Here is a 16,888-nt window from a genome sequence, read left to right on the forward strand (position 1 = left end):
GACACTCTGATAAGTAGCCCGATCGTTGCTTTTAACCTCTCGCTGTTCAGATCAGATGACAAAGGACCATTAAACACTTGTGTGAATGCACCACGGATGCATTGCTGTGTAACACCGTGGTGTTGTATTTCTGTGGAGAGAGCATGTGAATGCACGCTGGATGTCTAGTGAGGAGAGGAGACAGTCGGGGAGGGTGGTGATATGATCCCTCTATGTTGACGACTTACGTATAGAAATACAGATCTGCTGATGTGTTTTAACATGTACTTCCATCATTTTAGTCCGGTGCAGTGTTATGTAGGTTACTGTATTTAACAGCATCATTATTTACATACATCTAAGTAATGGTGAACACAGCACAGTTGATTAGTAAAGGAAGATGCATGGTTGGTTGCTTGTACCGAACATAAACGCCCCACACCTGCTCATTGTTTGAATAGTAGATAACAAGATCTGATTGGTTTTATGGAAGTGCTATTAAGCTTTGAAAGACAGATGGATACAGTCAGTCCGTCCACTCCCTCCTCCATCAATGAGCTCACTCTGCTGAGGGTGTCAAATTTCAGGGGTGTAGGTAAAGGAGGTGTGGTTACCGAGCAGAGGGGAGGTCCAGCAGAGTAAGGAAGCGCTTCCCCATTGGTGGAAAAAGTGCCCAGTAAAGTTAACTGCATCATCAAGGAAGCCTGTTAGTTGTCGACAGGGTTCTGTTTTGTGAACCACCTTGCCAACACTGTGCTGTTACCTAACGGAAAAGTTACCATGAAGAGATCACCCAGGTAAAGGAATGCTTTATACTTAAACAGTTTGCAGTTAGGAAGGAGATTGTTTAAAAAGCCATTTTGGGTGGATGGATCGTTTTTCCAACAGGAAGCAGTAACTTAAAAAAAAAAATTGTGGTCATGCAGACCTTTTGATGGTTTTATTTTCAGTGGGGTTTGGGGAGGGGCAGCACAGAACAAAGGTCAATTGGGATTTACAACAAACTGTTAAAGGTGCAATATGCAGAAATCACTCTGCCATTTCCTGGTAGAAAAAAACCTAATAGTTTGCACAGAGAACATATATACCGCTTCTTAGACTTGCTTTCAATGAGTGACAGATCTATAACTCACATTTCTATATGAATTTGGTCAGGTCGCCCAAAAAGTAACATATTGCCGCTTCAAGAGCCACAACGTTTGGTCAAAATGCATATTGTTGCAGTATGGTTTTGGAAGCATAAAGCACCTTATCTTTCATATCGGCAACAAATAATTTTCAAAAAAGCTTAAAGTTAAATTGATACACACCTTTTATAAGGTTATGGTTACCGTATTTCCATGTTACAGCGCTGATTACTGAAGACAGACGGAAGAAAGAAGCCACCACCTGTGCTAATTTGCTTTCTAGCATGCTCAGAACACCTGTGTGTAACGGAAAAAGTACGCCAGAAAAGGGTTGTAACTGAAAAATACTATAGGCTGCAACTGTGTTAAAACAGTGTACAGTAAGTATATATTTTGCATTTGTGAAATTGTTTTAATGTGATGTGAAAGTAGAGGGCGTATTGCAAGCGAGGATTATTAACGTTACTAAACATTAAAACAGAGCGCCGGGATTGTAGTTCACATGGTCCCAGGTTAGCTTAATATTGGACTAAAGGAGCCTAACAGTACTCCTTAGTCCAAGGACCTTACATGTTCTGTTTAAAGGGTGAATTGGCTCTGGAAGCCAAAACAATCAAATACTCCATCTAGACGTGAATCGATTCTCAATTGCGTTACGGTTCTAGAATCATAAATCCCTCTACTTTCATATAACCTCAAAATAATTTCACAATAATTTCACAAAACACTCACTGTACACTTTGAACCGGTTTTAACACAGTTGCAGCTGACAGTATTTTTCAGTGACATCACGTTTGTGTTGTCTGTCTTCTGTTTACACACAGGTGTTCAGAGACGCAGATAGCTGATTAGCACAGGTGTCTTCCCTCTGTTTTCTGTAAACAAGTGCTGTAACATGGAAGTATGGGTGCGTGGTGACCCTAGAAAAGTGTGTAGTAATTCAACCTTTTTTTAAAAATTATTATTATTATTTTTCGCTGATATAGTCCTTATGTTACCAAAACTGTATCGCAAGCGATGCGTGTTCATGTTCAGACAGAGCATCGGGGCTCTTAACTAAACCCCCTGATCGGAAGATACCTTTGTGAATAGACACTAGAGTTGGCGTCTATGAATAGGCTAGGGGGAGCGCTGTCCTGTTCCAGTTTTGGGCAGATCCTTAATTACATTACGGGTGTGTGAGTCAACAAACCAAAAAGAATGGGCATTTTTTTCCACATGGGCTTGATTCTCTATGACAGAGAGGGGCTTACTTAACATTCCCCCCTCGCTGTTGCAATGTTTCAGTTTCATTGTGATCGTGGGTGGCTGGTTTGGATTACTGATTCCTCTTGCTCTGCAGAATGGCTATTGATTGGCACTTTTGCTCATCCACGTGCATTAAACATATCGACTGACGCACCCTGATTGCAGACTGGCTCGATGGTATAGCTGAGCCTGAGGACGAGGAACAGATTGCATGTATTTGAATGGCAAATTTGATTCAGGGGTCTGAACGCACATGCAAATACTGGTTGAGGAAGAGCTCATGATATCCTGTTTGACCACTTTTCTATCTCTCTATGCTGATTTGTCATACAGTGTTTGATACAGTAGGCTCTCAATCACTTCGCTGCTGGGATAACACAGCTCACTGAGTGCCTAGCATTCATTTGCTCTGAAAATCTCAGCCGTATTGTCTGAGTGCACAGGAACCTGACTAAAACCACTCTCTCCACTGCTGCATCACCATCCAGTAATTGCCTGAAACACTCAAACCGCAAGACCACTACGTTATTGGCCACAATTTCTGTTTGCTTTATGCTAGACAACTGTTCACATCAGTACAGACTCCATCATGCATGTCTTTTACTAATTGAGATAACACAATAGTATCACACGTTCCATGTCCTCTCGTTTTCCATGTGGAATGTAGTCTTGCTCTTTGTGAAGTCCATGTAAAATGATGAAAAGCTACAACAATCTGTACAGGAGGCCATTATGGATGTATTGTTCTCTGTATTCCTGTAGCACCTGGAATTTACTCGATAATGATGCTAGGCAATAGAGTATTTTCTGGTACTTACTTCAAAGAATTCAACATAATAAGTAACTATCTTGTACCAAATAGTACAGATTGCTACTTGTTTTAATGAATTGAAAAGAAACAAACACACAGATCATAAATATCTACCAAGTAAATGCCTTTGTGGCTTTGGCTCTTTCAGCGTCTCTCATTGGACACAACAGGGCCTCTCCTCTTTTTGAAAGCCGCAGGCAGGGAGACAAACAGGTATTTTCTTAACCACTTTAAAGAGAGCCCTTCCCCGGCTGTCTCTGGTTGCCCCACAAACAACCAGTCTCCAGATGTAATACACTGTAGTGGATGAATGCTCTGCCAAGGACAGAAATATAAAATCCTCACTGTTTACTTCACCCTTTTGGGTTTTCAGTCTGTCGACCAAAATTGATACTTGGTGTGTGCTGTGCCTTGCGAGTATCCAAACTTTTTTTTATTGTCCCAAATGTACTACAATACATCTTCAGTTTGAATAGCAAGAATGAATAAAGCAAGCTGTCAAAGAACAATCTTCAGTGGTATTGTAATTGTATCCAGAGTCTCCCTCCAAACTGAATAACCTACTGCACTATACTTTCGGATGGTTAAGATGGCCTTCGTGGCTATTTCACGCAATTCATGTTCCCGACAAACTGAGAGGGATTGTTTCTCCTAGAGTCTCTCTTATCTTACTTATCATCACTCCTGTGACTGTGTTGCCATGGTACTCTCAAACTGTCCTACCTCGGCAATCTGTCAGTGGCCTTGACAGAAACTCATTACTTTTCAGCTCTTGTAGGATAGTGCTGGAGAGGCCACTCTATAGGATATTGACTGTCGTGTTGTCTCTGTCACTCTCTCTTGCTCTTTATTTCTTTCTCTACCACTCTCTCTCACAATAACTCTCCTTATTTTTCCATTTCTCTTGTATTTACGGCTACCCCTATCTCATCACGAATACAGTATTTTCCCTTCCGCATTGTGTTTGCGTCTGTGAACACTGTATGTTATATGTGTATGTTGTCTATATGCGCTACAGTATGAGCTACTGATTTTAATCTTGCAGCACTATTTGGATAATGCTAAACGTGCATTGTGGAGCTGGTAAATGGGCTCTACTGTAATTCTACTGTAGATTTTTAAAAAATTTAAAAAAATGTAAGTAGGCAGTCAGGAATAAAGGATGAGGTCACTGAATAATTGAGTCCATTGCAGCAACACCACGAGTTAAAAAAAACTGCGTCTCAGAAACGTTAACTGCTCAGTGTCTTAACAGTCACCTTGATGTGTATGACAATCCACTAATATCTCTTTTTTCTGTTTCAGCAAAGAATGCGCTGTCAATGCAGGTACGTCCTAGCACAGCCACAGGCGTGTGTGTGTGTGTGTGTGTGTGTGATTCCTTTACCATACTCGGCACCCTTTATACCTCACAGTTTGACGAAAGAATACAGTGTACCAAAGATAATTCATTACATGCAAACAAAAGCATTTCCAGGCACTGAGCATTTTTAATTTTTTATGTAACCTTTTATTTAACTAGGCAAGTCAGTTAATAACCCTCCTAGGCCGTCATTTTAAATAAGAAGTTGTTAACTGCCTTGTTCAGGGGCAGAACGACAGATTTTTACCTTGTCAGCTCGGGGATTTGATCTAACAATCTTTCGGTTACTGGCCCAACGCTCTAACCACTAGGCTACCTGCCGCCCCATAACAAATAAGCATTGCCCAGGTTACTACACGGAAATCCATGAAACAGGAGCACCGAAGTAAAGAATGAACGTGCCCAATAAACAACAACCAATAGCCTGTCTGTTATTGTTGGGGGCTGTATTCATTTTTAACAAGCCAATTACCTGCATTTTCCCTTGTCCTCTGAGTGCTTGGGTAAATGATTAGGGAGCGCAGAGCTGCATGGTCAGAGCCAGAGAGCACAGCACACTGCTCCTTTATTGAGCTCAATTGACTCACAGCAGCCGCAGCACTATAATGCCAACCATAACCGCAATTTGTTTTTATATGATGTCATGTCAGCCAAGAGAGACGCTATTATGGGGTACCCTGAGTAATTGTAGTGCCTCAAATAAAAGAAATTCTGCAAAGCTTCAGAACAGTTTGAAATGACATACACTAAAGCTATATACGGTGCATTCGGAAAGTATTCAGACCACTTTACTTTTTCCACATTTTGTTACGTTAAAGCCTTATTTTAAAATGGATGAATATTTTTCTTTTTTTTAATCCATCTACACACAATACCTCAAAATAACAAAGCGAAAACAGGTTTTTAGAAATTTTAGAAAATGTATACATAAGTATTCAGGCCCTTTGCAATGAGACTCGAAATTGAGCTCAGGTGCATTCTGTTTCCATTGATCATCCTTGGAGATGTTTCTACAACTTGATTGGAGTCCATCTGTGGTAAATTCAATTGATTGGACATGATTTGGAAAGGCACACACCTGTCTATATAAGGTCCCACAGTTGACAGTGCACGTCAGAGCAAAAACCAAGCCATGAGGTCGAAGGAATTGTCCGTAGAGCTCCGAGACAGGATTGTGTCGAGGCACAGATCTGGGGAAGGGTACCAAAAAAATGTCTGCAGCATTGAAGGTCCCCAAGAACACCATCATTCTTAAATGGAAGTAGTTGGGAACCACCAAGACTCTTCCTAGAGCTGGCTGCCCGGCCAAACTGAGCAATCGGGGAAGAAGGGCCTTGGTCAGGGAGGTGACCAAGAACCCGATGGTCAATCTGAAAGAGCTCCAGAGTTCCTCTGTGGAGATGGGAGAACCTTCCAGAAGGACAAACTTCTCTGCAGCACTCCACCAATCAGGCCTTTATGGTAGAGTGGCCAGACGGAAGCCACTCCTCAGTAAAAAGCACGACAGCCTACTTGGAGTTTGCCAAAAGGCACCTGAAGACTCTCAGACCATGGGAAACAAGATTCTCTGGTCTGATGAAACCAAGATTGAATTCTTTGGCCTTAATGCCAAGTCCTCCAAGTCTGGAGGAAACCTGGCACCATCACTACGGCAAGGCATGGTGGTGGCAGCATCATGCAGTGGGGATGTTTTTCAGGGACTGGGAGATAGTCAGGATCGAGGCAAAGATGAACAGAGCAAAGTACAGCGAGATCCTTGATGAAAACATGCTCAAGTGCGCTCAGGACCTCAGACTGGGGTGAAGGTTCACCTTCCAACAGGACAACGACTCTAAGCACACAGCCAAGACAAAGCAGGAGTGGCTTTGGGACAAGTCTCTGAATGTCCTTGATTGGCCCATCCAGAGCCAGGAATGGAACCCGATCGAACATCTCTGGAGAGACCAGACGCTCCCCATCCAACCTGACAGAGCTTGAGAGTATCTGTAGATAAGATTGGGGGAAACTCCCCAAATACAGGTGTGCCAAGCTTGTAGTGTCATACCTAAGTCTCAAGTCTGTATTTGCTGCCAAAGGGGCTTCAACAAAGTACTGAATAAAGGGTCTGAAATACTTTTAAATTTGTAATACATTTGCAACAATTTCTAAAAACCTGTTTTCGCTTTGTCATTTATGGGGTATTGTGTGTGTGTGTGTAAATTGATGAGTGGGAAAAAACCCATTTAATCCATTTTGAATAAGGCTGTGATGTAATTAATAAAATAATAATAAGTCAGTTAAGAACAAATTCTTATTTACAATGACAGCCTAGAAACAGTGGGTTAACTGCCTTGTTCAGAGGAAGATAAACAGATTTTTACCTTGTCAGCTCAGGGCCCAACGCCCATAACAAAACGTGGAAAAAGTTAAGTGGTCTGAATACTTAACGAATTCACTGTATTTTGCTTCAGTGATTTCAATGCACAAATCCTGCATCTTACATGGGTGGGGGAACAGAATTTCATTGAGTGCTTATGTTCAAAAGGCTGTTACATTTCACTACCTACCGTACATGCTATCATGCTTGCAAGGAACGGTAGAGTGTTTCACCATACATTTTTATTTTATTTTTTATCCCTCACCTTCATGTTCTTCTCTCGCCCCCTCTCCTGTGTCAGAGGATGGCTATGTGAGGATGTTCCTGAGGGGTCGGCCAGTCACCATGCACATGCCTGACCAGAAGAGGGACAGCTACAGCCTGGACCACAAGGGGGCGCTGCCTGAGCACAAGCTCAAACTGCAGTGGGTGTATCCTTCTGTCACTGACAAACAGAGAGTAGTGCTGCTTCGGCATACAGGGGTGTATTCACTAGGAACTAAACGTAAGAACAGGAAGGGACCTACCTGAATGTTTCCAATATAAACTTGTTTTTGTTGCACATTTTCAGTTTGCTAGGGTTGGACTAATGATTACGCCCCAAATGAACCAGGGAAAGCTTGGTTTGGGACAATGGCTATAGAAGTATAATGCACATTTTGAGAAAGGACATTTCAGTGTTGCATTACTGACGTCACACAAGAATATAAGACCACTTTATTATTTTGTTTAGTTGATCACTTGTGTTTATGAGTTTATGGCCCCTGGAGAGTAACGTCTTTTGGTTTGTACTGTACTTACCTCCCATAAGTTCTGAGATAGCATCAGCCTCCTACTGTTCAACACTATGGTTGTTCAGACAGGATTACTGTTGTGGTCCTTAACCCTCGGTTGTCCAGGTATGGGTACAGGGGCAGAGACTGCCGCTCCAACCTCTACCTGCTCCCCACCGGGGAGATAGTCTACTTCAATGCCTCCGTGGTGGTGCTCTACAATGTGGAGGAACAGCAGCAGAGACATTACCTGGGCCACAACGACGATGTCAAATGGTAAGGCTCGTTGGTGTGCTTGGTTCAGCATCTCCCACTACCATAACCTTTGGTTGACTGGCGCAAGCACACAACTTTTCTTGAGGAAATGTACCTTTTCTCCTTAGCCTTAACTTTCACTGCGGTGGGTGATGTAGCAATGCACGTGATAGGCTTCGCAAAAGGGCAAGAGGTTTCATTTGGAATACATTTAGCTCAATGTGATTGCTCACTGTATGGCATTCACAGTTTCATCTGATAATCATCAGCTATAATTTGATTGAAACCGGGGCAAGGTAGATTTGCATTTTCCAAGGCTTACTGTGCAAAGAGAACTTCCTTGAATGACACATTGATTCAGGATAAAGTAACTCTATTTAAATGAGATCCTGTTTGAGGCAGTGTCTCCTGTGCAAACAAAGGTTGGGCTGTATATGGTAATATCCTACTTGCACAGTATCATTTTCATACATGCTGGGCTACAGCCAACTCTTTGATATGCCTGACCAGCATACTTTTTCATTTGTATTGTAGACTAATGTTTTCAGTATGGCTATAATAAATTCAACGTTATCTTCAAAATGTGCAAATGCGTTCATGAAAGTTATGTATCATCACAACACTTATACGTCTTCAAGGGCCTTTATACCAGTGTGTTTGTTGTAGGGCCCCATTATTTGCTTTTTGAAGTATTATTAACTGTTAAAAATGAAGGGCTGGATATATGAGTTGACGTAGACTGCATTACAGGCCATTGAGTACAGAGACTGAAAAACAAACAACAAGTCCCCAGAGGACAGTGGGAAAGGTTAGCTTAGCCTTATGACCACATCACTGTCGCTGTGCGTCTTCCCCGGCAGCTTAGGCATCCATCCAGACATGGTCACCATAGCCACTGGACAAGTCGCTGGAACCTCCAAAGATGGCAAGGTACATTTTAAAATCAAAATGTTCTTCTATTCTGAAGGAATGACCTCTTCTGGGAATCGTATTGTGGTTCACAGTAGTATGTACATGACTGCGGTGTTTCCAATTTATCTCTCTCAGACCCACTCCCTTTCTCTCTCTTTCCTTAATTTCATTATCAGCTGTTAGAGGGCAAGGTACATTTAAAATCAACACATTCTGAAGAAATGACCTGTTATGTCCCCTTATGACCATCTTATATATTTCACTGTAATACATGACAGCACTGTATCCAATTTCTTTCTCTGACACACACTCTCTCTCTCAGCTGTTGCCTCCTCATGTGCGTGTGTGGGATTCGGTCAGTCTCAATACCCTGCATATCATTGGGATGGGCGTGTTTGACCGGGCGGTCACCTGTGTGGCCTTCTCCAAATCGGTAAGCGCTCCACAACGTGATTACAGACCTAACTTTGAGAAAGTCATTCATAGTATTTCATTATTACTTTGAAAGCATGTTCCATGACAATAGGCAGCATACTATGCCTTCAGACCCTTTTTCCACATTTTGTTACGTTACAGCCTTATTCTAAAATGGATTCAATCGTTTTTTCCCGCATCAATCTACACACAATAACCCATAATGACAAAGAAAAAACAGGTTATTAGAAATGTTTGCAAATTTAAAATCAAAACTGAAATATGACATTTACATAAGTATTCAGACCCTTTAGTCAATACTTTGTTGAAGAGCCTTTGGCACCGATTACAGCCGTGAGTCTTCTTAGGTATGACGCTACAAGCTTGGAGTTTCTCCCATTCTTCTCTGCAGATCCTCTCAAGCTCTGTCAGGTTGGATGTGGTGTGTCGCTGCACAGCTATTTTCAGGTCTCTTCAGAGGTGTTCACGCCTGGGCTCTGTCTGGGTCACTCAAGGACATTCAGAGACTTGTCCCGAAGCCACTCCTGCGTGCCTAGGGTTGATGTCCTGTTGGAAGGTGAACCGTCGCCTCTGTCTGAGGTCCTGAGCACTGGAGCAGGTTTTCATCAAGGATCTCTGTACTTTTCTCTGTTCATCTTTCCCTCGATCCTGACTATCTCCCAACTCCAAGTAGGCTGTCGTGCTTTTTACTGAGGAGTGGCTTTCGGCTGGCCACTCTACCATAAAGGCCTGATTGGTGGAGTGCTGCAGAGAAGGTTGTCCTTCTGGAAGGTTCTCCCATCTCCACAGAGGAACTCTGGAGCTCTTTCAGATTGACCATCGGGTTCTTGGTCACCTCCCTGACCAAGGCCCTTCTTCCCCGATTGCTCAGTTTGGCCGGGCAGCCAGCTCTAGGAAGAGTCTTGGTGGTTCCCAACGTTTTCCATTTAAGAATGATGGCGGTCACTGTGTTCTTGGGGACCTTCAATGCTGCAGACATTTTTTTGGTACCCTTCCCCAGATCTGTGCCTCGACACAATCCTGTCTCGGAGCTCTACGGACAATTCCTTCGACCTCATGGCTTAGTTTTTGCTCTGACGTGCACTGTCAACTGTGGGACCTTATATAGACAGGTGTGTGCCTTTCCAAATCATGTCCAATCAATTGAATTTACCCCTGGTGGACTCCAATCAAGTTGTAGAAACAGCTCAAGAATAATCAATGGAAACAGGATGTACCTGAGCTCAATTTTGAGTCTCAAAGCAAATGGTCTGAATACTTATGTGAATGTGATATTTTTGTTTATTAAATCTGCACACATTTCTAAAAACCTGTTTTCACTTTGTCATTATGGGGTATTGTGTGTAGATTTGAGGGGGGGGGGAATAATTTAATCAATTTTAGAATAAGGCTGTAACGTAACAATGTGGAAAAAAGTCAAGGGGTCTGAATACTTTTCGAATGCACCTTTTATATGTTAAATATCCATAAATTGTCTGAACCAAATAGAGCCATTTATTTACATTAGATATATATATATATATAGCTCTGACAAATACCTGTGCTTCAACAGAATGGTGGTGCTCATCTCTGTGCCGTCGATGACGCCAATGACCACATCCTGTCTGTGTGGAACTGGCAGAAGGAGAAGCAGCTGGCGGATGTGAAGGTGATGAATCCTCACAGACTATACTACAGTATGCATGAGGGGAGCTGCGATTATCATAAATAAAGAAAAGTGAAGGCGTCAGCAGTGTAGGCTTGGGTATGAGTAAGTGTTGTAGTCTGTGGTGCGGTCAGTCACCATTGTCTGCCAGTTCAGGGGTCTAATTCTCCTCTCATCCCCTTCAGTGCTCCAATGACTCAGTGCTGGCCGCAGCCTTCCACCCCATGGACGCCAACCTGATCGTCACCTGTGGGAAGTCCCACTTGAACTTCTGGACCATGGACGGGAACACACTCACCAAGCGCCAGGGGTTGTTTGAGGTATGTGGATGACTTCTGTTAACTTCTGTCTCCTGTTACAACTGATAACTGTAAAAAAAATATTATATTGTGTACACAAAGTAATTATTGAATTATAACAGAACTGTTAAACCTTTTCTCCCAGAAAAACGAGAAGCCCAAGTACGTGCTGTGTGTGGCCTTTGCTGAGAACGGAGACGCCATCACAGGAGACTCCAGTGGAAACATCTACGTCTGGGCCAAAGGTCTGTTTGAAGACAATCGCCTTCTCAGCCTCCATAAATCAGTGCTCTGCAATCAGTCATTCAATTCACACATCCATTTATTTACTTTCATGAAAGCAATTTATTAAGAATAAAGTACCAATCACACAAGTCCACCTCAAACGTCCCTCCTTGAAGCATATTATTTGACAGCTGTTTGTGATTGACAGGTGGGAACCGGATCAGCCAGGTGGTGGCGAGAGCCCATGAGGGCGGGATCTTCTCCTTGTGTGTGCTGAAGGACGGTACACTGGTGTCCGGTGGAGGGAAGGACCGCAAGATGGTGCTCTGGGACCACGACTATAACAAGCAGAGTGAGATGGAGGTGAGAGAAGAGGGTGTGGATGACTCGTAAGGATGAGTAAACCTTATGCAGATAAGGACATGCTGTACTCTATATGAGCCAAAATCCAGACTGCTGAGGTCATCACTTCCCTTGACTTTTTCCTTAGCACATAACGGTTACAAAGACCCAGTGTTTGTTAACTAAACGCAGCAAAAAAAGAAACGTCCCTTTTTCAGGACCCTGGCTTTCAAAGATACAGGATGGAAACAACAACTGCCCGAGTTACACCTGGAATGCACAATCCCTCCATTAGTGCTCAGACTGTCCGACATAGGCTGGACTGAGGGCTTGTAGGCCTGTTGTAAGGCAGGTCCTCACCAGACATCACCAGCAACAACGTCGCCTATGGGCACAAACCCACCGTCGCTGGACCAGACAGGACTGGCAAAAAGTGCTCTTCACTGACGAGTCGCGGTTTTGTCTCACCAGGGGTGATGGTCCGATTCGCATTGTTGAAGGAATGAGCGTTACACCGAGGCCTGTACTCTGGAGCGGGATCGATTTGGAGGTGGAGGGTCCGTCATGGTCTGGGGCGGTGTGTCACAGCATCATTGGACTGAGCTTGTTGTCATTGCAGGCAATCTCAACGCTGTGCGTTACAGGGAAGATATCCTCCTCCCTCATGTGGTACCCCGCCTGCAGGCTCATCCTGACATGACCCTCCAGCATGACAATGCCACCAGCCACACTGCTCGTTCTGTGTGTGATTTCCTGCAAGACAGGAATGTCAGTGTTCTGCCATAGCCAGCGGAGAGCCCGGATCTCAAGACTGGTGTTTTGCGGGTACTATTTAATGAAGCTGCCAGTTGAGGACTTGTGAGGCGTCTGTTCAAAAACAAGGACATTTCTAAGTGACCCCAAACTTTTGAGCGTTAGGTAGTGTGGGTGTCCTTTGGGTAGTCGTAATGCAACTTGAGAATGACAGATGAGATGTATAGTTTTATGCTTGTTGCTGTCGTGTGTCCTCTCTCAGGTGCCTGAGGCGTTTGGGCCAGTGAGAGCCGTGACTGAGGGGAAGCAGGGGGAGCTGTTAGTGGGGACCACCAAGAACACCATCCTTACAGGCTCCTTCCCTGAAACACTCAACCCTATAGTACAGGTACACAACCTCTCAATTGCCACTGTAACTAGTTATTTCCTACGTATCCGTAGGAAGTATATATCTGTTTATAACCCCCATATTTCTCTTCTCTCCCTTCCTCTCTTACCATTCTTCCTCATCTGTCTCCATTTTGCTTTTTCTGTACATGCAATACCCTTTCTCTATAATCTCACCTCTTGCCTTGTCTCTTAATCTCTCAGGGTCACACAGATGAGCTGTGGGGTCTGGACATCCATCCTTCCATGGAGCAGTTTGTGACTTGTGGCCAGGACAAGCAGGTCCACCTATGGGACACCAACTCCCATCAGCCTCTCTGGAGCAAGACCATCGAGGTTCTCAATCTTCCGACTCTTCTCTGTAGCTACTCTCTTTTTGAATATACACCAGCTTCCAGAAGAGAGTTGTAGTTTGACGTAGTTGGTCCTGCTGTAATGACAAAGGCACCTGAAACATCTAGCTGTTTTAGTGAATTTACATCAGTCCATAGTACGTGTCCTGACTTAGTGTCTTGTATGTGATGGTGCACCATGCAGCCCTGCTGATCCTCCATGTCTCCCTCCGTTCCCCAGGACCCAGGGCGCTCTGCAGGGTTCCATCCCAGTGGAGCTGTGCTGGCAGTGGGGACCATGACAGGAAGGTACTGTACATCCTCAGACCCTCACACATTGGCTTACCAATCGTCTCTTATTGGACAATGAAACGCTAACGGCAAATGTCCCCAATTAATTTAGACAGGAGGAAGGATTTGGTATGGAATTTGAGTACATGGTGTCATTCCCCTGATACTATCAAATGGTCTCACCTACAGTATACTTCCTCATCCTGTCTGTAGGTGGTTGGTGCTGGACGCTGACACCCGAGACCTGGTGTTCATGCACACTGATGGCAATGAGATAATCTCTAATATCAAGTACTCCCCAGGTACTGTACAAGACACCGTCATTTACAATATAATACTGTGTATCCCACCTTAAATATACACATTGTTAATGGCTCTAATAAGTCTGAACAAAATAGTACAGGATTATACAGTATTCTTATCCACCTCCTCCTACATCCACAATCACAAAAAAAAATAAAAAAAATAACTCTCCTGCTCTTAGACGGCAACTTCCTAGCCGTAGGTTCCCATGACAACTTTGTTTACATCTATGCCGTGATGGAGAATGGCAAGAAGTACAGCCGCGTGGGGAAATGCACTGTAAGTAAGAAAGACAATCCCTTTTATGGAAAATTAAATCCCTCTCTTTTCTGAACTATTACACTAACATTTTTGTGATTTTGTTTACTTTTTTTCCTCCATAGGGTCACTCCAGTTTTGTTACCCACCTGGATTGGTCCGTCGACAGCAAATACATTGTAACCAACTCAGGAGACTACGAGATCCTATTCTGTGAGCCTCTTTTGTCCAAGCGGATAACTCTGTCTACAACTGTAGTCTATGTAGTGTTGTGGTACATTCAAGCTCGTCTTCTGTTTGTGGTAAAGGGGAAGCTTCAAGCGGCAAACATGTGACGAGCATGGACCTAGTTCGTAATGTGGAGTGGGCAACCTCCACTTGTGTTCTAGGCTTCAGCGTCTTTGGTGAGTTACCACTTCCTGTTTGGGGTAATGTAGGCAAAACCAGACTGTAGCTTTATAAATCCAAGAAACGAAACTTACATGCTTCAACTGTAACTCACTGAGTTCTTTACAGTCAGTTCAGGTCACTCTAGCAATTGCAGATTGTGACAGCAGTCCAACCACTTTAAAATGGAGCTGTTATTCTTTGCAGTTGTATAAAGTGGAAGTCTCTTGTTTCCTGCCTCTGTTAACTTGTGAACCAAACCAGCCCAGTCTACCCACCTTTTGCGGAAGAATGCATTGAAAGTATAGGAACTTAAGCATTACTTTTTTCACCGCAACCGGTGGGTTAAAAAAGTTTACCCACCTATTTTGTTTTACTGCTATATCACTGGTTCTATCTAGGCGTTTGGCCTGACGGTGCTGACGGCACGGACATCAACGCCGTGTGCAGGTCACATGACTCCTCCCTGCTGGCCTCTGCTGACGACTTTGGCAAAGTGCACTTGTTCTCCAACCCCTGCTCCCAGCCAAGGGTACGCTTGTCATCATTTACATCTTATACGTTTTATTTGAGTGTTTTCTCATCCACTTAAGTTAACCTGTTTGCATCTAAACATATGTAATTAATCATTCAGGGGGAAATCCTTCCAATAAATATTTTTTTTTTTTCATGAAGTGGAAGTTAGGATTTTTCCCTCAGTGGATTAATTGTTAACCTTTTGTGTCCGTCTCCCTTCTCCCTCCTTGTCACGACATGCAGGCCCCAAGCCATACCTATGGTGGCCACAGCAGCCATGTGACCAACGTTGCCTTTCTCCACGACAACAGTCACCTGATCTCCACCGGAGGGAAGGACACCAGCATCCTCCAGTGGGTGGTCGCCTAGACAACCCTGCTGCATCAGTCTCCACCGTCGCCTCCTGCCCACCAGAGGGCAGCAATGCTGTGCCTATAAAAACACCCACCTTTAACCCTCTCCTCTCTGCACATATGTTTGATGGTACTGTCCTGAGGTGCCACTATTTGGGGCACTGACTTCAGAGAATAAGCATGTGAGACTATTTTAAGGCTATTTAAACACAGTTGTAGCTGCTATTTATGTTGCAAAGGTCTATAGAGGTATATCTGAGTGGCTGTGGTATTCTAATATTAACTGTAATGTGGTGGTGTGGCACTTAATACATATTTAGGAGTAAGCTTAAGCTGTGCTTTGCCTTCGTTTTGTTAATAAAGTTTCTAACCCAATCATGTTTGAATACTCTCTGATACTCTATTTAAAGAGCTTTTTACCAGAGGCAGTGATTCAAACGGTGTACAGCAACTTTAAAATGTAGCGCTAAAATAATGATGTTGAATGTACAATTGCAAACCATTTCTGGTCTTCTGACTTGCTTTAAAGCTACCGGTATGTAGTCAATCATCTACTACAGTATACTCGTATCACTTCCTGCCAATGAAACATACAGAAGTTTCCAATTTACACCCTAGGCTTTTTCCACATGCCTAGAGAATACGTACTTCATTGTATTTTCAGAAGTGACCCCTGCTGTGTATTGCCGCTGTTCTCTTTAGACAGTCAACATGCTGACAACAATAGCATCCCTTTTAACCTATTTGTTTGAAGGGTCCAGGCCTAACCTGTTGTTATTGGTCATGAGGCTGATGTGGTGGTGACCTGTCAACACGTGCCTGATTAGCAAGGAGGAAGAAGGTCATGATAATCCTCAGAAAAAGCATTAACGTCTCCTCAGGATCCCATTTGTTTTGCCCTCTGTTCTTCAATCGTACGGATGAAGTCATGTTTTTTCCCTGTAACCCCTAGGTAAACAGACAATGTTCTTGATCACTGACCATTTGGAATCCCATTTTACTCAGTACTTCAAAACACTTAAAGGTCATAGTTGGCAAATACACTTTCAAGTACTTTGTTGTGGATTGTTTTGCACCAAAAACCTCTGCAATCCTTTTTGTGCATCAAAGTAATTGCTGTCCCACTTGAAATTGAATCTGTCAACTATTCAGAATACCTCACTCATCATTTTAATAACATTCCCATGTTTTCCTGAAAACAAACAAGAAAATTGTGTGGCATGTGCGTTGACTGTCTACATATACCAAACCCTGCTGTACTGTATTATGTGAAACGGATTTCTCCAAACCCAAGCTCAAGCAGGAAGGTTAGTGGATTTTAATCTTCAAAGAGGAAGTGCATATCTTTGATGCTGCTGTGGCTGTGTCGAAGCCCTGGTGTGTGGGAACACTATTCTGCCTCTTTCCGGGCCGCCTCAAGCGGCTCCCTCCCTGGTCCTCAGTCACTGAGGTTGGGGGGTGGGGGTAATAATATCGACTTCTTGGCGGATATGAAACCATATTGCTAACATTTCTCGAGTGGAATTAGGCGGATGAGA

General features: G+C 43.5%; 1 protein-coding gene across 4 annotated transcripts in view; it reads left to right on the forward strand.

Annotated features, from left to right (window-relative positions):
- The window catches only part of LOC139549138 (echinoderm microtubule-associated protein-like 2), a 31,409-nt gene extending 15,684 nt beyond the window's left edge, over window positions 1-15,725 (forward strand). For 2 of the 4 annotated variants that reach the window (XM_071359290.1, XM_071359292.1), the window contains exons 5-23: window positions 4,471-4,493; window positions 7,186-7,315; window positions 7,784-7,933; window positions 8,773-8,842; window positions 9,001-9,015; window positions 9,147-9,257; window positions 10,812-10,907; window positions 11,090-11,224; window positions 11,349-11,448; window positions 11,637-11,791; window positions 12,786-12,911; window positions 13,115-13,246; window positions 13,484-13,551; window positions 13,747-13,835; window positions 14,018-14,115; window positions 14,220-14,307; window positions 14,403-14,498; window positions 14,883-15,013; window positions 15,241-15,725. In XM_071359290.1, the coding sequence (XP_071215391.1) occupies window positions 4,471-4,493; window positions 7,186-7,315; window positions 7,784-7,933; window positions 8,773-8,842; window positions 9,001-9,015; window positions 9,147-9,257; window positions 10,812-10,907; window positions 11,090-11,224; window positions 11,349-11,448; window positions 11,637-11,791; window positions 12,786-12,911; window positions 13,115-13,246; window positions 13,484-13,551; window positions 13,747-13,835; window positions 14,018-14,115; window positions 14,220-14,307; window positions 14,403-14,498; window positions 14,883-15,013; window positions 15,241-15,366 (1,939 nt within the window). In that variant the 3' untranslated portion in view covers window positions 15,367-15,725. Of the gene's footprint in view, window positions 1-649; window positions 777-4,470; window positions 4,494-7,185; window positions 7,316-7,783; window positions 7,934-8,772; window positions 8,843-9,000; window positions 9,016-9,146; window positions 9,258-10,811; window positions 10,908-11,089; window positions 11,225-11,348; window positions 11,449-11,636; window positions 11,792-12,785; window positions 12,912-13,114; window positions 13,247-13,483; window positions 13,552-13,746; window positions 13,836-14,017; window positions 14,116-14,219; window positions 14,308-14,402; window positions 14,499-14,882; window positions 15,014-15,240 lie in introns of those variants that run through there. The other 2 variants (XM_071359293.1, XM_071359291.1) reach the window with 2 other exon arrangements.
- Window positions 15,726-16,888: the final 1,163 nt, after the last annotated feature.

Source organism: Salvelinus alpinus, chromosome 22, assembly GCF_045679555.1.
Source record: "Salvelinus alpinus chromosome 22, SLU_Salpinus.1, whole genome shotgun sequence".
NCBI classification, from domain to species: domain Eukaryota; kingdom Metazoa; phylum Chordata; class Actinopteri; order Salmoniformes; family Salmonidae; genus Salvelinus; species Salvelinus alpinus.